Source organism: Pungitius pungitius, chromosome 10 (assembly GCF_949316345.1).
Source record: "Pungitius pungitius chromosome 10, fPunPun2.1, whole genome shotgun sequence".
Lineage (NCBI taxonomy): Eukaryota > Metazoa > Chordata > Actinopteri > Perciformes > Gasterosteidae > Pungitius > Pungitius pungitius.
The window spans coordinates 11,248,070-11,274,643 of NC_084909.1; the positions used below are offsets into that span (position 1 = coordinate 11,248,070).

Consider the following 26,574-nt stretch of genomic DNA (forward strand, 5'->3'; position numbering starts at 1 on the left):
CTGCTGCCCATTGTGCCTACAAGGCTGCTTGTCATTTAGTCTCCAACCTCTTCCCCATCACCCCCTACAGACACAACAGCTGACCCGCTTACTGTTACCGGCCACCAGCCAAGCAAGGCACCCTGGGAAGGCATAACCTGCCTGACCCCTGACCCCAAGTGTTGTAAAAATGCCTGCATTTGCAAGAGTTGCTATCGTGTGAGTGTGCCTGTATTTTGACAGGAGCCTCTGGCAGGCAAAGATAGTACCTCCCCACACTTGATACTCACATAGTAACTTATGGTTAAGCATGGTAAAACCTTTTTTTCAATTCCCTGTGGTCCAAACGTCACGGATGAGGCATTTATTGATTGTTTGTAACATTTGTAACATTTGCTTTTCACATCTTTAGTCTCACGCTGATATTTTCCCCACTTGTGTTGATGCTCGGGATCGGTTTACTTCCCAGGGGGTGTGTTGCTATGGTGAAGTTAACTGGGAAATTGGTGAGTCATAAAGGTAATTTCTGGTTTGGTCGGAGATGGCGTAATGGATACATCTGCCTGACAGGGAGGTGGGAGGAGGAGAGTGATGGGATGTAGCGGGTGGCTCTGTGGGGTGAGAGAAGGAACAGGCGAGGTTGAGGGCCCCAGAAGTGGAGGAATGTTTATAGATTATAACATATAGGAGATTATAACCTGTAGCAAATCTCTTTGTCTCATGACCTTGACCTGAACTCCTACCCTTCTGTCCGATAAAGACAGTGATGGGATCATTACATTGATCACTTTGGGTTTTTTTTTAGTATTGGGAGAAGTGTTGAAATGTGATGGTTAGGAAATTAAATTAAAATATTTAATCACATTTATGTCATAGTTAACACAAAATTAATCACACTTAATCACATTTTTTAATTTATTTTAAATGTCCCTTCATTTTGTTTCCCATTTTTTTTCATTTTAATGCTCTTATCAACATGGAAAAGTGGATTGGCTTGCTTCATGCAAATGTTTTATTTTACTGAAAAACAACATTATAAAGTGCACATTTCAGGTAAACAAGGGCTCAGCCTGTAATGCAGTTAAACCATGTCTTAATAGTTTCTGTTTTTGAGAGCAGTCAGGCCTCAGAAACAATGTTATTTATTATTTCAATGTACTTATTAGCTGTAGTCCATGCTTCATTACACCGAGGGTGAGTAAGATTCAGTCAAATATCCAATCCTCCCACCACACAGTGGTTATTCATGCATTGTTAAACTAAATACATTAAGGTCTGTGCATGTATGTGTTTACTAATACATCATACACATTGCAACAATCACAACGAATGTTGGTAATGCCGCTTTTCATTATTAGGATAGAAGTGCCCCTCTTGTTCCTTTAATATAAATAAGGACAACGCTGGAGCTTCTCAGATACACATAGTTTGTGTATTCTCCCTGGGTCAACATGATAGAATTATCGGCATAACTTGTTTGTATTAAAAGTCATTAACTGGCCTTGGATACAGAATAAGGTTTTCTCTATATTTTTGTTTGTGTCTGAAAGAAAAAGACAGTTTGTTCTCATGCAAATTTGTAAAAAACAAACAAAGATAAAATCTGAGGTGGCTTTAATGAATAGCTGACCTTTTATACCCCACTACAGAACTGAGTGTTCCTGATCTGATCTGTTGTTTCAAATAAATCACAGTAGATTGCAGCAATGGAAGGAAAGCAAATGTCATAGATATTTTTTGCATGAATGCTGAGACTCAGTAAATGATTGCTGTCAGTCCGCTATGGTTCAAAACACTGCTGCATTTTTGCAGTCGGGTCGCAACATCCAACTACGTTGGAAATTCAAATTGAAAGTAGTTCAATTATTGAGCTAGAAGGTGGACTCCTACCCGACTATGAGTCCACTAACAAAGCACATGAAACCTTAACCTGGCAGTGTTTCGAGTCGGGTAGTTTCCACAAAATCGAAATGACCACAACGGTGTCAGGCGCCAATCATTTATTAGTGAATTAGAAAACTGCAAAACTAACATCTGACTTTGAATTCTTACCACAATACTATGTGGTAGTTGACTTTTAGTTGACATGATTAAAGTTAAATCTCAGATCATTGAACAATAATTTCTTAATGACCCAGTCCAAGAAGGTGTCACACCATGTGTCTCTTTTTTTTATGTTGCAGGCCGTGTTTGCATTACACACACAAATGATTTGATTTGACTTATTCTATAAATAACTGAACATTAAAGCACACTAAGATTAGATGATTTGGTTAGACATTAAAGTTCACACCTACAGATTCTTCTCTCTCTCGCTCCCTCGTCTCCCTCTTTTGACAGCGCAGACGGGAGAGCGAGGGACAAGGTGTGTTGAGTGTGTCACTGATGGACTTAGTGATGGTCAATTGAACGAAGAGGGAGACCTTTCCTATTCCTCTTGGCTCCACGTGACAGTGGTGTCTGAAGTGGTGCAATCGTTTTTTTACCTTAGAGCAGCAGACTTTGAAATAAAAACTTAACATAGTGGACGGCCCATATACCTTGTTGTACAACATCATGGCAAACAATCAAAATCCTCCATTCTGACCTTGGATGGGATTGGCATACACTGTTATGGGATTGCGTTTACAGAGGAGTATTGATAGAAAGAGCAGATCCGACTGTAGTTCAGAGGACCGGAGAGTGCCTTTGTATCCAAACCCAGAACCTTGAACCTCTTTCATGGAACAACAGATGCTTTATCCATTTTTTAAATTCTTTTATCGTTATGTTGCTGCCGTCGGCTTTTCTGTGTCGACTTGGACACAATGAGAGTTGTTCATTTATGTAGCTGTCTAGCAAAAAATGAGCTTAATCAGATAGCTTTAGGAAAGCCGGTCACATCCCGTGGTTGACATGAAGCAGAGGCGATATGCTGAGCTTTGAATGCATGGCTGAGGCTCAGCGTAGATTAAGACATTTTAACTGATCAAGCAGACTTGTTCTTCACGGTACAGTCGCCGTATGTCGTCTGTAATGGTGATGGAAGAGATAAGGCTTGATGTGGCAACAGCAGAACAATAGAGAGCAGCTCTGTCTATTAGATAACTATCATCTGAAGTCTATGGCTGGATTATGGGGCTAACGGGCTCCATTATCTATTTTGTTTGTTGCAGACTTGGAAGTGAAGTGCTGGGATAAAGGCCGTCTGTCTTTGGTCTTTGGAATTTCCGCCTGTTCTCACACTTATTCTTGATCCCGTAGTGTCGCCTCTACTCCGTGTTTCTGATGTCAATGATGAGGGGTAATTTCCTCACTGGGAACAAACAACTCCCACATATGTGGAGCACGCTCAAATGTAAAAGCCTTTGTGAAAAAGGATTGTGCACACACACACTTCCTGCATATGCATGCTCCCCGATGGATGCATTGTGTCGCCCCGTATTACAGTTATGTAAATGCTTCATCGCATAAATGACTCACATCTCACATTGTTCCATGGGGCTTTTCCTCCGAGAGCGATGGACTTGGTTTTCTTTTCAAACTCATCATCCACCCTTCACATATGAAAACGATTTGCTGTTTTTGTGTATTTATCTGATGTAGCAAAATTCTGACCTCTTATTGTCAGCATGGCCGTGCCCATCGTTGAGGTCACCTATATTTTGTGACTGCAGCTGCATTTTACGAAACTATTTTGTACAACAACAAACAAAACCTGGAACCTTCACTAAATACCCTTTTGGTCAAAGGTCACTGTAACATTTTGCTCAAATGTCTGATAAACTGTAAAACTGCGACATATTTGGTCGGGGACATAAAGCAGCTGAGGTCATTCCTCGTCCTCACGTGCTGACGCCACAGCCAGATACCAGAGCGCTCTTGAGAGACTGACCCAACCCCTTCTTGTCTTTGTGAGCATAAAAGGTAAGGAAGAGGCCTTCATCCGTGTAGAAAGAATGGCTTTTCTAAAGCCTACATCCTGTGGCACAGCGCTGCACATTCACAGAGGAGTAGCTGCACTACTCAGACCGCTGCAGCCGCCGACTTGAAGTGAACTGGCCCCGTCTCAGAGAAAACAAACGTGTTAACAAAGTCATTGTTTCTTGCTCCCACGTCTCTCTCTTTCTGATTCCACCAGTACCTGACCATGCTCAGATTTCATGTTTTTTTACTGTGTGGAACAATAACAGCTCAGACCAGTGATGAGTGGGTATGCGAGTCCTGCGCACAAACCAAAAAGCCAATATTTCACAGTGGCTAAGACATCAAAACTGGAACTAGACTCATTTCAATTAGCTCATCAAATTTCGGATAATTCACACTTATGTTTTATATGGGAAATAAACAAAATTTACTGCATTTTAGGAACTAGTATGTTTATTTTATCAATGATGATGATATCAATGGTTGGCTACAGGGCAACACTCCGACCTGCTGTTCTTGGGTGGAGTGCTTGAGTTTTCATGTGTGTGTTTGTGCAGTAGAGTCAGAAAGTAACTAAGGGAAAAGAAAAAGTCTTAGATAGGTAATTCGTTTTTAACAAGGTAAGATTTAATTCACATGCACATAAACACTGACAGCGAAAGATTAGGAGCGGTTATCAAGATGACCTTTTTACTGAAAACTGTTTGAATGTCTAAATCCCCTCTAATTGTCTGGCCAGAGTTTACAGGTCATCAGGACGAGTGTGAGAGGCTCATTTGTTACTGGTCAGGATGGGATGCAGATTGACTATCTGATTAAGAAAGGTCGGAGACCTTTCTAATCCAAGGCAGGATTATTCTATTGGATCTCTTAGCGGCTTTAAGGTGGAATGTGTTTTAAAAGCAATTGTGTTTGGTGTTGGTCATGATAACCAAACCATTGTCAAGAAATATAATGCTAATGTTCCAGTGAATTAGTTGACTTTTACATGCTCTCTTTCTTCAGTCTAAACAGCTGTATCACAGTAATCACAGACACAGCGAGTTCCTGAACTCTCTTCCAACAGCTGCATTTGTCCAACTAGCTCTAGAAGTTTTTATTTCACCACACTTATATAATACAATACACACACACACACACACACACACATTGCGCAAACTAGAAAATACTCAGAAATAGTGTGAAAGAATTTTCCCATTTGTTGAGTTCATTTAGCATGCGGGACTTGCTAGTTGAACTGTTGATACGGCTGCTTCTGTCCGCTGACATGTTGAACAACTTCTGCAATCCTAGAGGATGAGCTTTTGTTTGCGGTTCTGTCCACGGTTGCCCATGTTAGGCTCCACTGATTTACATAGACCAGTGTTCATGTAAGGTTTAGTGAGTAGTAAAGCGTCAACCTGCATGACGTTGATAAGTGGGCGATATACTGTTTTCTTTGGGTTAAAGATTCTGTTTTCTTAGCTACTAGACCTCATCTCTTAAGAGCCATGCACTTACAGCTGCTCTGGTCTTCTGGTCCCAAATTTGATGACAACATTAATCTGGTCACGCATGATCATGCTTGGGCGATTGACTCGTGGGTTTGTTCATTGTGTGTGTGTGTGTGTGTGTAGCTCTTTGCAGATGCAGCTGATTTTGGTTACAGAAGTCACACGGTGGTGTAAATGAAAACCTGCTGCCTGCGGCCAGAACAGACATGTTTTACATTAAGCTTTTCCTTGCCAACGAGCGCTACAGGACTCTCTGACTAAAGGACACAGAAAACATAGCCCTGTGTTATTGCCGGATGTTGTATAATATGTCTCCCGGTGTAGGAATCTTGGCCTTTTGCTTCTCTGCAGCATTCACATGACACCACTGTGGTGTTTGAGGTAATAATTCAGGTAGGATCGTGTCTCTTAAATGACGAGCTACTACTCTGACTTTACTCCCTTTGGGCGGTGGATCCTGTTGAGCTAACAGGCTCTTGACAGTAGCTTTACATTCAGCCGACCCACATGAGCGTCCTGTGGCTTATTTATTTCTCTCCATCTCCTTTGAGCGGTGGCTGTGTCACTGTATCCATAACTATAATTATGGTTATTATAATCATTTCTTATAATAATGTTATTATTAGTTTGCTGTTGAGCATATATTTAATTATTATCACTGCCACAAGTCCACCACATTTTTTGTTTTCCCCCCAGACCAATTTGGTGGTATTATACAGTATACCGATGGATTTCTTTGCCTACGCCTTTTATTCCCCTTTGATGACACTATATGTATTTATTTTTGTCACATTGCTTCACCAATAAATAAATCAAAAAAAGAAAGGTCAACGGGTTTCCCTGAACTCAGTATCTGTCTTGTCGTTTCATAAAAATGTTTCACATCGTAGCATTGCAGATGGTGGATGCGCTGCTCACCCACACACGCTGTTTACGGAGCAACTTGCACCAGGAGACGTGTCTTCCAAGTATGGCAGTCAGACAGAAAATTCCCCTCCTCCACTTCTATTCTCTCGAGCCAGCCTCTCAGTACCACAGAAGGCCAGGAATGCCAGAGCAGCACAGTCTGAAATAACTTAGCTACCCCCCCCCCCCCCACACACACACACACACTTGTTTTTAAAAATTATGTTTCTAATTATTTTCTTGTTTCAGTTTGTTTCAGTTTCAGTGAATGTAGCCCAGAATCATAGATCCTATAGATTAGATGTCATGAGAATCAGCTGGATAGTTCAATTCAACTCGTATGTGTGGACTTTAATGTGCACATGTGCACGTGTATATGTTGCTGCTACATTTATGACACGGCCTCGTATTGCCTCTATCTAAGCTTGCTAAGCTAAACGGTCTCATTTGGTGTTGCTTAATGGGCCCTGCTGCCGAGAGAGATCTCTGTGGAGATAATGGAGTAGAACTATCCTGGTTGTCTCCATGTGGAAGCAATGATTTGTACTTTAACGCCCTCAGCATGTCTTTACGGGGGGTGCCCTGTACAGGGTTAACCATCTCACTGTGGTTAAGGTTACACAGAGGCTTGTCAAACTCGCTTCAACAAACATTGGTGAGAAAAGTAAGAAAAGGAAAGAATAAAAACTCCACCTGTTATTTCAGCGGGACTCGTTTATGTGAAATGTGTAATTTCACATCGTTGCACAATATTGTGCTGTTAACAAAAGCCATCTCATCGTAGTCATTAGGAGTAATTGGATCAGCCAACTGGCCGTCAACTCAAACAGCCAATCGTCCAAAATGTGAACCCCAAACTACGTAATGCAACAATATGGCTATAATAATACATCTGCTCACATGGGCAGGCTAGTTTTGGAATCATGACAGTATAAAGTAAACTGGTATATTATTAGAGTTGATTATATGAAAGTGGCTCACTGTCACATGGAGCCAATGTTAAAGTTGACCCGATATTTCACATCTATGTTGCTGTAGAGCAAGCACATAACTGCTGCCCCCCTGCCCCCAGTATTGGGCTCATGGACACTTTTATGACCTATTGATCTAAATAAGGGCTGTTCAAGTGTTGTTACTGGGATGACTGTCACGGTTTGGGTCTGCTCTGTCTTATTTTTTAGTTTTCATGTCTCTGGTGTTCCTGGGTAACTTCACTTCCTGCCTTGTCCTGTCTTCCCTTGTGATTGTCTGCCGTGCTTGATCGTTTCCACCTGTGTTCAATCACCTGCACCTCCCTTGTGTATTTAAGCCCTGTGAGTCCCTTGTCTGGTGTGGCGTCATTACATGTCAGCGTTCATGTGTCAAGTAAGTCAAGTCAAGTCTGTTTCGTGTTTTCAAGTCTTCAAGTCCAGGTCCCTGTTTTTGTCTGTTTTGTTTTCTCCTCCTTCCTCCCTTTTTTGGTTGGAGCGATTTTGATTTTGAGTTTTTGACAATTAAAGTCTTTTATTTTTCAACTCCGCATTTGAGTCCTCCCTCCTTGCCCTCGACCACGTCCCCCCCTGACAATGACACCTTTCCCAGTATAAATCACTGGTAAAACTCTTTTTGGGCCCAATTGTATCATGTGACTGATCCACAAGAGGTAATTCCAGGCAAATTGGCAAAGCAAACTGAGTCAGAGCGACTCTGGGCCCTTTGGGCGGTTCTTGCGGCTAAATGTGTGTGTAAAGATGACCTTTAGTAAGAAAATAGTCATGTGACTGACAATACAGTTGCAATGGTGGTTGCATGAAACTCTTTAATTGCTAAAGATTATTGGGGATATTTTAGCCCTCCTAATACCTGGTATTGTACCATTGCTCACTGTAACTATTTGTATCTGTTTGGTGCCGTGTGCGGCTCACAGTGGGTTCATCAAAGCCTCCTTTCATCAGCACCAGCACTCTCACTCTCTTGGAGTTCACACAGGACTCTTGTTAAGCTGCCAATATACTCTGTTAGAAATGCTTGGTTCATGGATGTTTGAGACAAGAATGTGGGCCCAACAGAATCTCTAGAATAAAAAGTAAGTAAGCTGATCTGGTTTCCCCCCTCAGGGAAACTCCTATCAGCGGGGAAGGAAGACTCCTCTCAGCGGAAGAGATAAACTGAGTTCTCCGGTCAAATCTTTTTCCCTGTTTAATAGATTTTCACCGGCTCACCTTGAGCCTCAGCCTCAGCACTAATTTTTAGCATTTAATTATGCCTTACACAGGATAATATCGGCAGATGTCAGTTCCTTGACGGTACTAATCTTGTGATTGTGTGGCTACATCCTATAGTCTTACTATACATATGTGTCTGACACAGGGAGAGAAAAAGAGAGAGAGATTTTAGACTGATTTTGTATGACATGAATCTGAATCAATCTAATTTAATCCAAATTTGTACAGTAATAAGAATACTAGAATTGCAATGCCCTCCCAAGATGTTTTTCTGATAACCATTACTATATGTTAGGAGCTCTACTCATTACCGGTGTTTAATCAGTTTGTGTGTGTGTATGTGTGTGTGAGCGATATTTGTATAGAAGAAGAGAGGAAATGAATATATATATATATATATATATGAGCATTAATTCATGTGCTCATCCGCTCTATGAGAACCCAGTGGTTTGTGAGATCCTACAGCAGTGGTTATGGCAGGAATGTGATATCATTCTAAGAAAAGTCTGTGGATGACATTGACCAGATGTTTCTGTGATCTTCAGATGCCCTTTACCATGGCAGCAAAGACCAGCTTTCGTAAATCCCTATGGAGCACTCCAGTGATGGGAACGCTTCTACCCCCATGTGGTTACAATTGGTACTGCCACACTTCTTATTGAAATATGTGTATAAACGTGTGTAGTAAGAAAGAAAAAAAATGATTTCATAATAAAAGAGTTGAACATTTAAGGAAACATTCAAGCATAAATATTGCAGGTTGGGTGCAACACAAGCAGAGGGACTTGCCCATTTATCCTTTGAATTAGTTTAGAAGCATAAAGCCTGTAATTGGGTGTTTTATGAGAACGATGTGATCAAAAATGAAGTTTGAGTCTGTATATTGTACTGATTGATTGTTGGAATGTTAGGAAATAATTTTCCCTAAAGGCCCATTAGATACACTGAATTACTCCACAGATTTGATTAGGTAATGGCAAACAAGCAACGACTACAGAATAGCTGCCTGCGAGATGATGATCAAAACAATTTGATCTCAAGTTTAATTTAGTTCATAGTCTGGAGCTTTTATTAATATCACATGATCTTTGTCAGCTGGTTATTCCTCACAAATCTTTATATTTTAATATTCATCTCACTCCCTGTAGCGAGGAGGCCCATGTAATATGATTAAAAGCCTTTAGAACTGCTAGAGAGCGCTTGTGAATGTATTTTGTGAGTTGGAACATTGCACTCCTAATGTAAGCCAATGGTGGACTCACTTTACTGGACAAGATAATGTGTTATAACGGGATGCCTCTCTTGCCCCTTAAAGTAAACATCACTGATCACTTCCTCTCTCCTAGGCTCATCTGTATTTGATGATGTCAGACATATCAGGGAAGTGTTATTGAAACACCAGGCCTTTTTTGGAGGAGGCCTGAACTGATGTAACGTCTAGGACAGAGATACAGCAGCACGCTCTCTCCGAATATGTCAAAGCAAACCCTGAGGCCTCTGTGTCCGTGCCAGCTGCAGACCGTTTCAATAATCCCAAACACACAATTATGATGAAGCACTGTTGTAATCACTCTGCCAGCACACGTCCTATTGCTTTTTCACAGTTTGCAGACATCCAGGTCTGCCATCCAGACTGAGGAATGACATAAACACTTGTCCAGAGACACGTCAGACTGTCTGCTGGATCTGATGCCGTTTCCCAGAGGGCTCAGTGACTCACCAGCTACTGTATATTCACAGCGGACATCAGCACTCACCACACAGTCTGTTTGCTCTGTGGAAGTAACATCACCTTATCTCCTCGTTCCCTCTCACACACGCACACACCGTCTTATGCTGGAAGTTTGTACCTCAGAGTTAAACAATTCCATAATGATTCAGGGATGGCGAATTTAGTTGTTGTTTTATGTCCTGTTTTAGAAGCACAATTTGAAATAATGATCATAATTAGAAGCTTGATTTTTATCATTTTCATTTTTTTTGTATAATGGAACCTGCAAGGATCTGAAGAGGATCATTTAAAGGAAGGTATTACATTGAGAGACAGTAACTGCAATACTTGACTGGTAGAAACTGCTCTATCGATATTCATATTTATATCCAAGACGGTTTATAAAATTGTGATTTTGTAGTACAATGCATCAAAAAACACTTTCCATGCAGTTTTTAGATATATTATGATGAGTATCAATAGTTGCTTTTTAAAGTAAATGAGCTTAATGCAACAAATAAACGAAGCAGAGAAAAGAACTCCATTTAATGGCTCTCAGTCTTTTATTGGGTGTTCAAAAATAATTAAAAAACTCAAAAAATCCACCTGACGTGTAGCGATGTAAAAAAAAAGGCATGGGTGGACTCAAATACCTGTACATCAACATCTAGTAAATTGAATCTTCAGTCACTGTGTGTGTGATCTTTTTATCTGAGGTGTGCGTGTGTAATCTGGTAAATCTATCCCACTGCTCTCATTAGCGTGATGTTCTTTCAGTGAGAATGTCAGCTGGATTTGTCTGCCATATTTTGCATCTGGTGTTTGGGTTTATGGCGGTGCATAGTAGAAGTAGAGTGAAAACAAACGATGAAAAAAATCAGATAAGAAACACTTTGATCCACTTGCAGATTATGGAGCTGTCAGTAGATAGTAGATAGATAGACACCACATGGCTGGGTTTGTTTTTTCACACACGGGCGCACCCAGCGTCTTCATCACCGAACGCCAGTTTGAGGCTTGTGAACATGCAGGAATGCCTGCTCTGCGTAGTAACTGCAGAAAGTACAAACAATGAGCAGATGTGACTTATTTGAGTTGTGCTGACAAAATGCAAGGGTCATGTGCTCCTGTGTTGCATTAGTAGGCCTGAACTCCATGGATGAATTGTCACAATCATGTTAATCCAGCTCCCATAGCTTCGTGCCAACAAGTTGGCCATGATAAAATGTGCATGTACTTCACTCTCAGAGTTAACCTTCCGTTTGCCCTGTTTGTCTTACAATACCAATCTGATCTGAAGGAGTTCCGGAAGTTTTCTTTAAGTGGCGTTGTAGTAATAAATCCTGTGAAAAGACACACTCAAGGAACCAGAAGTTTAGCGCGGAGGTGGAGTGAGTTAGACATGTGTGACAGAGCTGGAATGAGAATGTTTAGCAGGCCACACGTGTGTGAATAGACCAAAGCAAGATCACTTGGTCGGGGCTGAATGTCCTGAGAGTGGGGTCTGTTTTATGAGCTTTCCCATGCTTTCAGAGCCACACATTGATTCCATTATCAGGTTTGTTGAAGAGGACTGCGTTGTAAGAAGAAAGACAGCATACTGAGTTATACAAAATGTAAAACACAGACTGACCTATGTATTAGATGAACGGTTCTTGGAAGCGATCATGTGTGTACGTGTGTGAGAACATTTGTGGGTAGCTGTTCCCTCTCTGCCCACCGAGCCTGTCCAACGCTCTGACAGGCCTTTGGCCGGACGCCGTCCATGTGAGTCCAGCAACAGCTGGATGATGGAGAGAAGGAGGAGGAGGGGAGCCAAGGCAGAGCAGGCCAGTTCCCAGGGTCCATCCTATGGAGACCCCTGGAGAGGAAGCAGGAGGTGGTGGGCGGGTGAGGGTTGAGAGGGCCAGCTGCAGTGATGTCCTGCATCTCCGAATCGTATCAGTGACGCTTCAGGGTAACATGATGCACTGAAGAAAGCCCGTCTTAAGTCTTTCAATGTGGTCATCAATAAACATTAAAGTAGCAGTGTAGTTAATAAACAATACACAATTTACAATTGGAGTTTAACAAGGTCGCTCGTGTTGACAAAGCCACAGGAAATTTAGCTCTACTGAGTTTTTTTTTACCATCTTTCAGTTACTTGGCTGTTTTACTCTGTCGTTTTGGTCCGCTCTCAGTGCTGAAATAAAGCAGCGAGGGCTCTAAAGACCAGCAGTATGGTTAGCATTGATTCGTTAGTCAGGAACCAGAACGAATTCGACAGCATCAACACAATCAACCGAGATCAGCAGGCGCGGGGGATGATACAGCGTCAGTGGGGTGAACGAGACGAGACACTGGATGATTCATCATGCAATGAAGTTTGTAGCACACTTTAAACATCAGACGGATGACGTCAGGTGACCCTCAGCGGCTGTCTGTAATTCCCAGCTGGCTGATTGTCCTTCTCGCTCCACTCTTTGTGTTTATTATTTTCTTGTGAGTGATGGCTATTTTCTTATGAGTGATGGCTCATTTGTGCGTTCGTTTCTTTTCCTTCTGCAGGGCTGCGGGGCATCATGTGGAAAATGTGACTGCAGTGGTGTGAAAGGAGCTAAGGTGAGATTTATTTTCTTTCCCACCTATTGTATATGAAACCACCATGTTATTTTGCAGTTCATAGCGGGGCGAAACGGTGGCGTCAGTGCTTCCGATGTTCTGACTGAGTGGGGCGGACGGCGGCTTGGCCTGGGTGGAAAAGCGGTGTTTGGGGCTCAGTCACGGAGCAGAGACCAAGACGGGAACAGAGATGGGTTTGAATTAGAGCATGTCCGCACACACAGCTGGGGGGGCTCTCGGATAGTCGAGATGCACAAGTGATGTCACTGGCCTGAACTGTCTGTGAGCCTTTGAACTGTCAGCACTGCTGCATGAATGTCCTCAAAAATGAAAAGTTATTATTAACTATCTTTGGCAAAATGTGCTTTTGGTGTCTTCTTTGTTTTATTTCCGGTTAAATTAACAAAATAAAAAATCCTGTGTATTATTCTTTTATTGTCAACAACTCACTAAAAATGTATTGGCTTTGTTGCCACATACTGATATATCTTATTAGATCAGTAAATGAATGATACTGGAACCAGGAAAGAAATTATTTCAGTCACAAGAAATGAGAACGTTTCTAATTTTGTTCTTATTTCTTCCCTTTTGCCCTTAGACTATGGGATAATTGTGTATGTCCTGATCAATTTAAGGTTGAAATAAAAAAGAAATCCCTCTTTGGCTGCAACCTGTGGATATATGCAACGTGCAGTCATCACATTGCTTTATTTTGGGAAATTGGGAAGCACTGCTCAAACGTTGATTACTTTTTGAATGCAACTCCTGCTGTGTGAGTGTTCAGGTGAATTATTGGCTGAGTTAAATCAGACGCCTGCACGGTGTTATCTATCCTCTTTTGTGCAACAGTCTGGTATTTCATGGCTCATTCTTACAGCAACAGTAGCCAAACATCCAGCTCCCCTGACAACAACAGTCATACTCACTGTGTTCACTGGAGCTCGGCCAACTCGCCGTGGACCCTAAGCACGGCGGTGTTTTGAAAAGTTTCTGAAAGGCTCCACAATAACCCGTGTGAGCTTTATTTCCAAAGACGTAATTCCCGTAAATTGCACAACAGGAGTTACCGTGGTAACTATATTGATGATTTCGAGATTCCGTGTTTCTCCCGGCTGATTGAATACAGATGTGTTGTGTTCAGAGGATGGAAATGGACACAAAAGGTTTCTCATGCTTGGCGGGTCAGAGGGAGACTACTGGATTAATGGATGATGTTTTTTCTAGCAGGAATGCTGCCATCTAGTTCACTGTACTGGAAGTTGTAAAAAAAAATTGTTAAAGTTTTCATTATGAAGTTAAATTGACCAATGTCCATGTAAGCTTAAAGAGCAGAAAAAATGAAACATTATTTTGAAGTTTGCTATATATATAAAATCAATGTTATTACAAGAAAGGATACCAATACAGTAAATCAAGAGAACGATTTAAAAACTCAAATCAAATCAAATTGCATAGTTGGTGTTCAGTACCGAACCAATGTTTGATTTCTAAAATCAAAATCTTTTTTGATATTTTATGTGCCATAAACTATTCCTTTTAATCTAAGTAAATAGGAATACTTTTATCCTCACATCATCATCCTGTGCTTCACAGGGTGAGCGTGGATTTCCAGGTCTTCAAGGTAATATGGGTTTTCCAGGGATGCAGGGACATGAAGGTCCTGCAGGACCGATGGGCCCCACGGTCAGTACACACACACATTAAAATTAATAAACTTATTTGAGCTGGTTTTGGTCACCTTTGTCAATACTTATGTCGTTGTGAAATGATTTCATATAAAAATAATCTATTAAGATCATAACACGTATTCCTCTGCTGTGATGATGCTGATGTCATCTGTGCTCGTAGGGAGATCTGGGTGATCCCGGAGCTGCTGGACTGAAAGGAGTGCGAGTAAGTGACCTACCGTCCTAAGTGTGACATGCAATACAATGTGATGTGACAAACAATAGTAACTCTGATATGGCTCCCATCTTCCAGGGTCCTCCTGGTCGGGCAGGTTTTCCGGGAAATCCAGGACTACCAGTGAGTTTCTCTGATCCGCCTCTCGTCCTTCAGTGTCTAGTTAAATTTACAAAAACAATGTTGTCATATGACTAAAAAGCAAGACCCTGTAGATGACACAGTTTTAGATGATGTTATTTTTCATGCGGGGAGGTTAGCTGTAAGACTGGTCAGAAAGTGGCAGAGACCTTGTCAGTGCAACTGCAAATGGTCTTTTTGTGTGTGCTCCCACTCTTAGGGAATCAATGGAAATGATGGCCCACCAGGTCTGCATGGTATCCCAGGATGCAATGGGACTAAAGTAAGCCTAAAGTTTTATTTAGTTTTAAATCAGATGTGTTTACTGTTTGTGCCTTCTGACTGGTGTGTGTGTGTGTGTTTGTGTGTGTTCACGTTTCAGGGAGACAGAGGGAGGGATGGTACTCCTGGTTTTCCTGGGCTTCAAGGACCTCCTGTAAGTAACAGGGCAACCGACCAGCACACATTACAGTCACCATCCTGTGGAAAAAATATCAATTTACATTGTTAATATGATTCTCTTCTCACAGGGCATCCCTGGAATTTCTGGAATGAAGGTCAGCTCAAGTTGATGCAGCGCCATCATTTTTGCAACAGTGTCTAATCTTCATGTTTGATTAGCCATTGTTTCACCAAACCATTTATTATTGTTTTGTGTCCTACAGGGCGACCCTGGAGGTGTGATCGGGATTATTCCCCTGAAAGGAGACCGAGGATACCCTGGCAAACCTGGATTACCTGTGCGTTGTTTGTTCCTAGTTAAAGAGACAATCTATGACTGATAGTTATCTGAATTTTCATGAAAGTTCTTTCCCCACATGGAATTCTCTCACAGGGACCAAGTGGAGCTCTTGGACCCATTGGACCTCCAGGACCTCGAGGCTATCAAGGACCCAAAGTGAGTCACTCCTACACGGATGGACTGTTTGTCATCTTTAAGTCAGTTATTATTATTTGTTATGCACAGACACACAATGACCGTTAAATAAACCACCCACCTGAGCTGGAAAGCATAGAATTATAATCTGTGTAGCTGTTTGAACTTGTTAATCTGTTTAACTAACTGAATAACCATTTGACAGGGGGACCCTGGTTTCCCTGGCCCTCCCGGAGAAACGGTAAGACTTGTCATATATGAGGGTTTTCCAATTGTAAGCCCCAATTTTCTGACTTTATCATACAGCTGAGATGTCATTACCTCTTTGCAGGGTGACAAGCTGTCCTTTGAGAGTGCGAAAGGAGATAAGGTGAGAATTTTAGTTTTGTATATGTTGTTTGCAAAAATGTTGTATTTGTTTTATGATGCTGTCACTGAAGACTTAACTAGAGGAAGCAGTAGCACTTAACAGGTAAATATAAAAACGGTAACAATGGGTTAATAGATTTCTTTATATCGTGTGTTAGCAGCTAAAAAAATTAAATAAAGTTTTGATGGTATCATCTTATCTTACATATGATCAGTTTCTTTAAAAAAAACGGAATTTCTTTGCACTAGATGACTGCTTTTTACCTGACAAATTGTTAACATCCATTTACTAGTGGAGGTTGTTGTGATCATCGTGGTCTTTATGCAGGGGGATCAAGGCTACCGGGGCCCACCGGGCCCTCCAGGACTCCCGCTTCAAGGATTTGACGGACATATCACAGTGCAGGTACCTGGACAGCTATTTTTGGCTGTTAATAAATCACAAATGCTAAATTTGTTTATATGTGTGAAATGGCTTGGATTGTATGTTATTTCCTGAATGTGTTTGTGTTTTTTTACTCATAAAGGGTGAGAAAGGACATCCAGGAGATAAAGGAGACAATGTTAGTAGGTTTATGGCTTACAGTAAACTACTTTGCACACAGGCTGTTTGCTATACTTTAGTTAAAGAATCTTCAAAGACACCTGATTTGCTTTGCAGGGCACCTGCAGGTCTGATCTAGTGGGTCCAAAAGGGGAGATCGGTCCCAGTGGAGGAAGAGTAAGTGATAAAATGTGTCTCTGTGATATGGTCTAATAAACAAAGAAAAACAAAACAAAACTAGTACAAGTGTGTGTTTCTGTAATTTCAGGGTAAACCTGGCAAGGATGGAGAGGCCGGGCCAAAGGTAACAATCATTTGCTGTAATATTCACTTCCTATATTCTACGGCCCAAATGGTTTTTGCTATGATCTTTTGATATAAGTTATTGCTAATGTACGTAATACTTTCATGCAGGGAGACAAAGGCTTCTCCGGATCAATTGGATACCCTGGTTCCCCGGTGACTAATGCACATTTTATTTACTCTGCACATTCTCAAGCCTTAAATCTAAAGCCTCCACGATCTTGGAGGTGTTATGGTCAGAGAGACTAAACTCTCCGTCTCGTTACAGGGTGAAAAGGGAGAAAGGGGACCACCAGGTTATGTAAGTAATCTCTATCCTTCTTCTTTCTTTCACTTGTATCTCACTCTCTTTCAAATCAGCTCCAAAAACAAGGATCATTTCAAAAAACCTACAGACGGATGTCATTAAATCTTAATTTTACTGTTGGGTAGTGTCATGTAAGACCGGCTTTACATCACTTCCCACAAAACACTAGTACAAAACCTAGTTACACCAAAATTCCATATGTTGTCCATGGTATAGTTTTTAAGTATTAAAAGTGTTATTTTTGTTTTATATTTCTTTCAAGCTAAAATGATGGAGCAAATTAACATAATAGATTCTCAATTTTACATGACCTGGCATTGTGGAGAAGGTAGTAATATTTCTGTTGAGAAGTGTATTTTTAATGAGACTAAGAAATCTGGACCTTTATTCATTTTAAACATGGTGCCTGTGGCCTTGACTTGGATAATCTTTGGATGAGCTTGAAAAAGACGCATTGTGTGCCTGCAATACGGAGCAGGGAGGATTTAGCAAAAGAAGGTCATTGAATTGCATTTCTCATTTGTTGACCTAGAGTTGTTTAATATGTAACCTTGCTTTAGTGATTTAGAAGTGTACCCCACGGTTTGGCATTAAATCGACATCACTGTTTGCAGCGTTTTACAGATGCACCAGAGCACAACATTTTGTTTGTCTGTTCAAAAAACTTCAACTTCATGGAAACGTAATTCTAAATAGCCGAAGTGGCCCTTTAAATTAGACATAGTGGCTAAATCGCCTCCAGTCGCAAAACGCAGAAGATGGCAGTTAAGAAGTTTATCAGCCAACTTATTTGGATTTTAGGTATAAATCAAACTAAAAAAAGAAAACAAACTAATTCTCTGTCATTTTCTAAATTAAGGGTGATGGTTCTCCTGGTCCTGCTGGTCCTCGTGGTTATCCAGGGATACAAGGAGAAAAAGGTAAAGTAAGGTCATACAGTGCCATTAATGCGCATTAAACACTTATTTTGGAGCAAGTCCCATTGTGATATATTTTCTCTTAATCCAAAGGTTTTCCTGGTCCTCAGGGAGAAGCAGGTCTACCAGGTAAAATTACACAACTTTCCAATATTAAATAAAACTATTTCAAACCCATGCTAACCTGAATGACAGAATTCACTGGCCTCCTTCACTTGAAATTTAGGCCGCCACCTCCAAGGGCCTCGAGGGGAGAGCGGTCAGAAGGGAAACACTGGTGAGAAAGGAGACAGGGGTTTAGAAGGAGAGTCTCTCGTTGGACCTCCAGGACAACCAGGGGACCCTGGATCGCCTGGACCACCTGGACTACCGAGTATGTGTTGAACTTGAATTATTGAACTTCAACTTTCAATTGAAATCAAGGGACACATTGATAAATTGTAAATCTACAAATGTTTCTACAATGTAATGTGTGTGACAGATGTATTATTCATTTATTTTTTATTTGATTCAGTCGAACCTAATGAATGTGACATCGAGAAAGGAGCTCCTGGCCCACCTGGACCTGAAGGGTTACGAGGGGAATTGGGACAGAAAGGTAACAACCTCTACAATTTGCATTGATGAATATGATTAATGAAATTAAGTTATGGAAATAGTGTTTTTTCATTTTTAATGAGTAATAATACAGTTATGTTGGCATTATAAATAAAAAAAAACAAATAAATAAAATAAATAAACTGCAGCTGAAATTTCGTCAATTTTGAATATTTAAGGATTTACCGTAAATTTCATAAAAGCCGTTTTTTTCCCACGCTTTGAACCCTGCGGCTTATACAACGGTGTGGCTAATGTTTCATTTTTTACGGGCTGGGCTAACGCGCGAGAGCGAGACAGACAGGTGCAAGTTACGGGCAACCAATCTGGCTGTTCGAGGAGGAAACAGAGCGGCTGCACGTAAACTTGCCATTAATGAATCAACGGTGAGACGTTGGAGACGGAAATGTGAAGAACTCGCACGGAAAACTCTATGTACACATCTGATTTTTGTTCTAAATTTAGGCGGTGCAGCTTAAATTCAGGTGCACTCTATAGTCCGGAATTTATGGTAATATTCTTTTAATTGATTAATAATTGTGCCTCCGTTTAGGTGATAGAGGAGATACCTGTGTTGAGTGTGAAGCCTTTGGCCCACTTGGATCACCTGGACCCCAAGGACCAAAAGGAGATCGGGGTGAGTAAAGTTAATTATATTCAAATAATATAGAGGTATCTCTCCACACAACCATTGAGTTGACCTAAATATGACAGGATCTCTTCCTCTTTCTGAGTACTTCTGGCTAAAGATGACAGTTTTTCTTTGTGCAAACACAATAGATATAATAATAATTTTCATCTTGCATTGACACCCATTAGATGAATATTGAATGAGTGTGAAGTATGCACTATTGTCCATTTTTACCTGGCAGGACCTCCTGGGCTAGTAGGCGGCAAGGGAGAAAAGGGTGTGTCCGGCTCTTCTGGACAACCTGGAATTCCTGTAAGTAGCATAATGTGTGGAATCATTTGCACAAAGTCTGATATGCACCATTTAACAATGTATTCCTCATTTCATTAGGACAAAAATACATATTTTGTACTTGTGTGCAGGGCTCTAAAGGTGTTCCTGGGTTGATCGGGTCCCCTGGTGCTGTTGGTGATCCCGGAGATATTTTCTCAGCTCCTGGTCTGAAGGGGGAAAAGGGTATGCCTGGTTTTTCTGGTACACCAGGCCAATCCGGACAGGATGGACCGCCAGGGAGAGATGGCCTTCCAGGTTTACCCGGCTTCAAAGGAGAACCAGTAAGTGTGTTTGTGGTCTGTTTGCAGGGAACAAACTATCCCAAAATCTGAAGATTTATTAGTTAGTCTATTAGTTAGTTTAAGGCAGGGGTGTCACACTCATAGGTTTGGGCCAGATACTGACAACTTTGATCTGAAGTGGGCCAGGTAGGGGGGAGGGTAAGGGGGGTTTGGTGCGGATGGTCCGGAGATATAAAAATAAACACAATGAGCCTCTCGTTTGTCAGAACCGATCGCGCATGCATGGTGATCTGATTCTTTTCTTTTTTTCAATCGAATGGATCCACCAGCACTGCGTTGGTGACTGACCTGGTCACCCTCATAGATATATCGATGGTCCTCCTAGTATAACGCATCAGCTCACTCCCATAGTGCGACCCATGTGGACTTTTTAAGAATACCAGCTACTTTCAGTAACATTTTCATTATTTTGGCTCTGTACACCACAACAATGGAGTTGAAATGAAACAAATGAAGATGTGCTTTAAGTGCAGACTTTCAGCTTTAATTTGAGAGTATTTACATCCAAATCAGATGAACGGTGTAGGAACTACAACAAATGTATAAGTGGCCACCCCGTTTTTAAAAGACCAAAAGTAATTGGACAAATTAATATAATCCTAAATCTAATTCCATCCATCTTCAACCGCTCATCCGGGGTCGGGTCACGGGGGCAACAGCTCCAGCAGGGGACCCCAAACTTCCCTTTTCCGGGCCACATCTACCAGCTCTGACTGGGGGATCCCAAGGCGTTCCCAGGCCAGTGCAGAGATATAATCTCTCCACCTAGTCCTGGGTCTTCCCCGGGGCCTCTTCCCAGCTGGACGTGCCTGGAACACCTCCCAAGGGAGGCGTGCAGGGGGCATCCTCACCAGATGCCCAAACCACCTCAACTGGCTCCTTTCAATGCAAAGGAGCAGCGGCTCTACTCCGAGCTCCTCGCGAGTAGCTGAGCTTCTCACCCTATCTCTAATGGAGACGTCAGCCACTCTCCTGAGGAAACCCATTTCGGCCGCTTGTACCCGTGAGAGACAGATTACCAGTCCAGCCCTGCTTCATGACCATAGGTGAGGGTAGGAATGAAGATTGAGCGGTAGATCAAGAGCTTTGCCTTTCGGCTCATCTCTCTTTTCTTCACAACGGTGCGGTAAAGCAAGTGCAATACCGCCCCCGCTGCTCCGATTCTCCGGCCAAGCTCACACTCCATCTTCCCCTCACTCGTGAACGAGACCCCGAGGTACTTGAACTCCTTCACTTGGGGTAAGGACACATTCCCTACCCGAAGCAGGCAATCCATCGGTTTCCTGCTGAGAACCATGGCCTCCGATTTGGAGGTGCTAATCCTCATCCCAACGGCTTCACACTCGGCTGCGAACCGCTCCAGTGAGAGTTGGAGGCTGCAGACCACATCGTCTGCAAAAAGCAGCGATGAAATCCGCAGCCTCCCGAACTGTAGACCCTCCTCCTCCCGACTACGCCTCGATATCCTGTCCACAAAAGCCACAAAAAAGATTGGTGATAAGGCGCAGCCCTGGTGAAGGCCAACCCCCCCCCCTTCTGAGGTGCCGGATGGTCTTCCAGAAGCACTTTGGTGCCGACCGAAAGTCCTTCTCCATAGTTACCCCGAACTCCTCCCACACTCGCAGCTTTGCCTCCATCACATCGCTTCCCGTCGAGCCTGTCGGTACACTGCAACGGGCTTGGGAGACTCACCGGATATCATAACCCGGAAGGCCTCCTTCTTCAGTCAGACGGCTTCCCTGGCTTTGTGTACACCACAGGACTCAAGGGTTACCGCCCCTTAATGCACCTAAGACCTTGAGGGCACAACTCACTGCCGCAGCTTGAGCAATGGAAGTTTTGAACATGCACCACTCTGGTTCAATGTCCCCTACCTCTACAGGAATGTGAGCGAAGCTCCGCCAGAGGTGTGAGTTGAAAATCTTTTGGATTGGAGCCTCCTCCAGACGTTCCCAGTTCACCCGCACTACACGCTTGGGTTTACCGGGTCTGTCCTGAGTCTTCCCCATCCTCTGACCAAGCATAAAATCAATCATTGATAGGGTGCTCTGGTACCACGTACACTTACCAACATCCTTCTATTCGAACATGGTGTTTGTTATGGACAATCGGTGACTGGCACAGAAGTCCAATAACAAACGACCGCTCGGGTTCAGATCAGGAAGGCCATTCCACCCAATCACGCCTCTCCAGTTATCTCCATCGTCGCCCACATGCGCATTGAAGTCTCCATCTGGGCCTGGCTCCAAATGGGGCCCCAGGGCTTCCTCCGGGCCGGGTAGCTCTTTTCCTCTTCCGCTTTTTCATAGGGTCTAAATCAGGGGTCCCCAAACTTGTTCCTGTGAGGGCCACATGACTTTTCCCTTATCTGGAGGGGGCCGGGGTCAGAAAAAGCTTGACGATTGCAGTGGGTGCCTAAATGTAAACATTTATTGTTTTCCAGAAATCCAGATATAACCAAATATTAATAATCCAGGATCTTCACAGAAAAAAAAGTCCGGAAAATAAATAATATCACTTAATGAAATAAATAATAACCAAATAATCTTCTCTGGGATCTTTACAGAAAAAAATGAAATAAATAAGGACCGCCACCGCCTCTTGACCGATGAGAGCTTTGAACAAACAAATAATCGTTTGACCACTGCAGGTTAAATACCCTGCATTCTGAATCAACCTTTTATCCAGGGGCAAGTCTAGGATTTGCGTGGCCAGACTGAAAATAAATCATAATGCCCCTCTGGTATTGTTCAGGGGGCCGGGCCAAATGTGGAGGCGGGCCTTAGTTTGGGGACCACTGGTCAATATCTAATTGTCACTTTTAATACTTTGTTGAAAATCCTTTGCAGTCCAACTGGTTCTTGGGGCATTTTCCCCTCAGTTTTGTCTTCAGCAAGTAAAATGCATGTTCAATTGGATTCAAGTCAGGTGACAGACGGCCATTGCAGAACATTCCACTTCTTTGCCTTAAAAACTCCTTGCTTTCTTTCGCAGTATGCTTCGGGTCATTGCCCATCCGCACTGTGAATCGCCATCAAATGAGTTCAGAAGCATTTGGCTAAATATGATGAGCAGATAATATTGCCCGAAACACGTCCAAATTCATCCTGCTGCTTTTGTCAGCAGTCACATCATAAATAAAATAAATACAAGGGAACCAGTTCCATTGGCAGCCATACATGCCCAAGCCATAACACTACCTCCACCATGCTTCACTGATGAGGTGGTTTGCTTTGGATCATGAGCAGTTCCTTTCCTTCTCATTACTCTTCTCTTTCCATCATTCTTGTACAAGTTTGTCTTGTACTGTACAGGCTCTTTTAGATGTTTTTTAGAAAACTCTTTGGACTGGCGGAGAGTTGAAAGTCTGCACTTAAAGCACATCGTTATTTCAGTTCAACTCCATTGTTGTGCTGTAAAGAGCCAAAAAATGTGTCAATGTCCAAATATTTATGGACCTGACTGTATGTCTTTCTGTGATTCACACACAATAGCAAAGTCACTGGACTTGCTGTGGTTTAAGGGTTTATTGTCAGCTTAAATCAAAGTAGATTGGAAAACACCATTCTCTAATTCCTTTTAGGCCAAAGAAGGCATCAAGGGTGAGCGTGGGCCAGATGGGAACCCTGGTCTTAGTGGCCCTCCCGGAGAGAGGGGTCCACCTGGCCTTCCAGGCGTTGGTCGACCAGGCGAGAGTGGAGAGAAAGGCAGTCAGGGGAGACCAGGCCTTCCTGGAACCCCTGGACCAGCTGGTAGGAATGCAATTTATATAATATGTAATATGTAATCAGAAACCAACAGATACTAGGAGAAAATCCCCTATATAGTCACAGGGGAGTTAAATCAAACTAGCTCAATGATAGATCTGTAGCTCTGTCTGTAGACTGACTGAACATAAAGCCAGTGATGACATATACCTTGTGTGCATCAGGTACAAAAGGTGAGCCAGGTAAGGGTGTTAGCACTCCTGGGCCTCAGGGAGTGCCTGGACAACGTGGAGAACCTGGAGTACCTGGGCTTCAAGGTAAGCAACAGCATACTCACCATCTTTTCATTGTTGCTTATTTAATGAAATTGAACTTTCTTGTTTCTTGTTCTTTTGAGTTTTGTATCCTTCTGGTTGAAATGCACGTATTGTCAGCTAAATGACATGTAATGTAATGTAATTAAGGGCTCCACAGGAGAACATATGATATAAAATGTTTGATAAACAAAATAACAATAGCGGAGTGGCATACTATCAGCTGTGTGATAACATAAAAGAAAATACATCCCTTGTAACATGTTGTCGGTTGCAGGTGACACAGGCCTGCCTGGAGACTTTGGGCAGCCAGGTTTTCCTGGACAGAAAGGTGAACCCGGATCCAATGGATTTGGATCTCCAGGCCAAACTGGCCCAAAAGGTAAGATTCCCCCAGTTGATGTATCAAATAAATGCATGTCATACACATCCCAAAGGAAAAGGAATATCAATTGGATATGGTGCATAAATTGTATGTACATAAACCAAGCAAATGTTTAATCCATGTTCTGTTTCTAGGAATCAGTGGAATTCCAGGAGCTCCAGGATTACCAGGAGAGCCTGGAAGACCAGGACAGGATGGCTTGACTGGACAACCTGGTACACCTGGGCAAAAAGTGTGTAATTCTCTGCATCCGAATGGAATCCAGATAAATCTACAAGAAAAATATTTTTACTTTATGCACATGATCATTATTATAAGTTAAACAAATCATGTGTTATGCCTAATCTCTGCAGGGTGACCCAGGACAGGGTCTTCCAGGCCTAAAAGGTGATCAGGGTCCTCAAGGTATTATTGGCTTCCCTGGAGAGAAGGGTTCTATTGGACTACCCGGTGTTCCTGGAAGAGAAGGCCAAACAGGGGTGCCAGGATCTCAAGGAATCAAAGGTACTGCTGATTGCTAAGTTTATGTCACAGAGTTAAAAGGCCCATCATATGTGCCATGTATAACTTTGCTTCTTTTTGGTCCTTCAAATAAGGTGACATCGGACCCCCAGGATCACCTGGACTTGTTGGTTTACCAGGTGCTCCAGGTAAAGGTCCCCCTGGGGCTCCTGGACCACAAGGACCTCCTGGAGAGCCAGGACCATATGGTGAGCACAAACTCTTTATCCAAAATACCTTTTTTACAGAAGGTAAAGTAATTATTGTATAATAAGGTTATAATAATGTAGAATAATATAATCAGTGATGGCTTGATTCCATTAATTTGCTTCAATGCATGGACACTTGAATTAACAAGTCAAATAATAATGTTTTCGGTAACTCCTGTTACAAAACTCTTCATTTACCTAATCTGTCAATTGTTACGAAAGTCACTACAGTGCTATTTGTATGTGTGCATGTGGAACAGGTAGGGACGGTGTTAAGGGAGAAAAGGGTTTCCCAGGTCCTCCTGGTCTCGACATGCCAGGGCCTCAGGGAGAGAAGGGAAGCCAAGGTTTCCCAGGAAACCCAGGTTCTAAAGGACTAACTGGGCCACCAGGCTTCCCTGGGAGTGACGGATTCATTGGAAACCAAGGTGAGACCGACTGATATGTTTGTGGTTTTTTTGTGTATGTTCTTTGTAATTGTTGTATTAGGTCAGCCCCTAATAGAATCAACCTATGGTACGTTTCTACAGAACTATGTAATTCAGTCAAGCAATCAAATAGTATTCAAATACAGTATTCAAGTTAAAAACAGAAACTCACAATGACCTGACTTTGATAATGTCGTACAAATATACCTTTTCCTGGTTTGATTATATAAGGAATGTCTTAAAACATCTTCATCCTTGTTGAGGTACTACAATATTTACTTTCTGTCTTCATTTGCCCTTTCATAAGCAAATCACTCTCGATGCTGGCAGTAATGTGTAATGTTGAGTACTTATCCTATCATTCAATTGAAATGAGGAGCAGTTTAGAACTACAATCATTTCAATTAAGTATGTGTGTTTGTTTACCAGGTGTTAAAGGTGAAATGGGTGTCATGGGGACACCGGGACCACAAGGATTTCCTGGACCTCCTGGTACATCTGGATCTACTGGACTCAGAGGTGAGGAAAATCAACCGTGAAAACAAACTTAGTTAAAGTCTTTCGTTGCAGCAGTAACAATTTGGATTTCTCACCGTCTCTCTTAGGTGATCCCGGTATTACTGGACCTAGAGGTGATATTGGAGAGCCTGGAGATAAAGGAGAAACTGGAGATCGAGGTCTTCAGGGACCTCCTGGGAACATGAGTGACGTTGACATGGAGCACATGAAGGGGGAAAAGGGAGACATTGGAGACAAAGGTACAAAATATATGTTGTTAATGGTTAATTTACTTGAAGCAGAGTCTTTAGGGATTGTATTTATTGACCCACAGTTTAAGAAATATGTTGTTTAATTGTTATGGTATTGTTATTTTCAGAAATTGGACATATTTTGAATTCTATTTTCCTCATCAGGTAAATCTGGCATTTCTGGAGAGAAGGGCCATCGTGGACTTCCTGGTAACCCTGGAGGGGCAGGCAAAGATGGGGAGCCTGGATCACCTGGACAACCAGGTGAACACATGATCC

At 42.2% G+C, this 26,574-nt stretch overlaps 1 protein-coding gene across 1 annotated transcript in view; it reads left to right on the forward strand.

The window, feature by feature from the left end:
* The window catches only part of col4a1 (collagen, type IV, alpha 1), a 36,044-nt gene that overhangs the window by 2,617 nt on the left and 6,853 nt on the right, over window positions 1-26,574 (forward strand). The window contains exons 2-35 of the mRNA XM_037489451.2: window positions 12,747-12,800; window positions 14,394-14,483; window positions 14,649-14,693; window positions 14,781-14,825; window positions 15,043-15,105; window positions 15,205-15,258; window positions 15,353-15,379; window positions 15,488-15,562; window positions 15,658-15,720; window positions 15,905-15,940; window positions 16,031-16,069; window positions 16,397-16,474; window positions 16,596-16,631; window positions 16,730-16,789; window positions 16,881-16,916; window positions 17,027-17,071; window positions 17,184-17,216; window positions 18,082-18,142; window positions 18,233-18,268; window positions 18,366-18,512; window positions 18,654-18,737; window positions 19,290-19,373; window positions 19,609-19,679; window positions 19,790-19,981; window positions 23,586-23,754; window positions 23,934-24,026; window positions 24,301-24,405; window positions 24,543-24,640; window positions 24,762-24,912; window positions 25,005-25,118; window positions 25,379-25,546; window positions 25,976-26,065; window positions 26,152-26,304; window positions 26,461-26,559. Of these exons, the coding sequence (XP_037345348.1) occupies window positions 12,747-12,800; window positions 14,394-14,483; window positions 14,649-14,693; window positions 14,781-14,825; window positions 15,043-15,105; window positions 15,205-15,258; window positions 15,353-15,379; window positions 15,488-15,562; window positions 15,658-15,720; window positions 15,905-15,940; window positions 16,031-16,069; window positions 16,397-16,474; window positions 16,596-16,631; window positions 16,730-16,789; window positions 16,881-16,916; window positions 17,027-17,071; window positions 17,184-17,216; window positions 18,082-18,142; window positions 18,233-18,268; window positions 18,366-18,512; window positions 18,654-18,737; window positions 19,290-19,373; window positions 19,609-19,679; window positions 19,790-19,981; window positions 23,586-23,754; window positions 23,934-24,026; window positions 24,301-24,405; window positions 24,543-24,640; window positions 24,762-24,912; window positions 25,005-25,118; window positions 25,379-25,546; window positions 25,976-26,065; window positions 26,152-26,304; window positions 26,461-26,559 (2,794 nt within the window). The remainder of the gene's footprint in view (window positions 1-12,746; window positions 12,801-14,393; window positions 14,484-14,648; window positions 14,694-14,780; window positions 14,826-15,042; window positions 15,106-15,204; window positions 15,259-15,352; window positions 15,380-15,487; window positions 15,563-15,657; window positions 15,721-15,904; window positions 15,941-16,030; window positions 16,070-16,396; window positions 16,475-16,595; window positions 16,632-16,729; window positions 16,790-16,880; window positions 16,917-17,026; window positions 17,072-17,183; window positions 17,217-18,081; window positions 18,143-18,232; window positions 18,269-18,365; window positions 18,513-18,653; window positions 18,738-19,289; window positions 19,374-19,608; window positions 19,680-19,789; window positions 19,982-23,585; window positions 23,755-23,933; window positions 24,027-24,300; window positions 24,406-24,542; window positions 24,641-24,761; window positions 24,913-25,004; window positions 25,119-25,378; window positions 25,547-25,975; window positions 26,066-26,151; window positions 26,305-26,460; window positions 26,560-26,574) is intronic.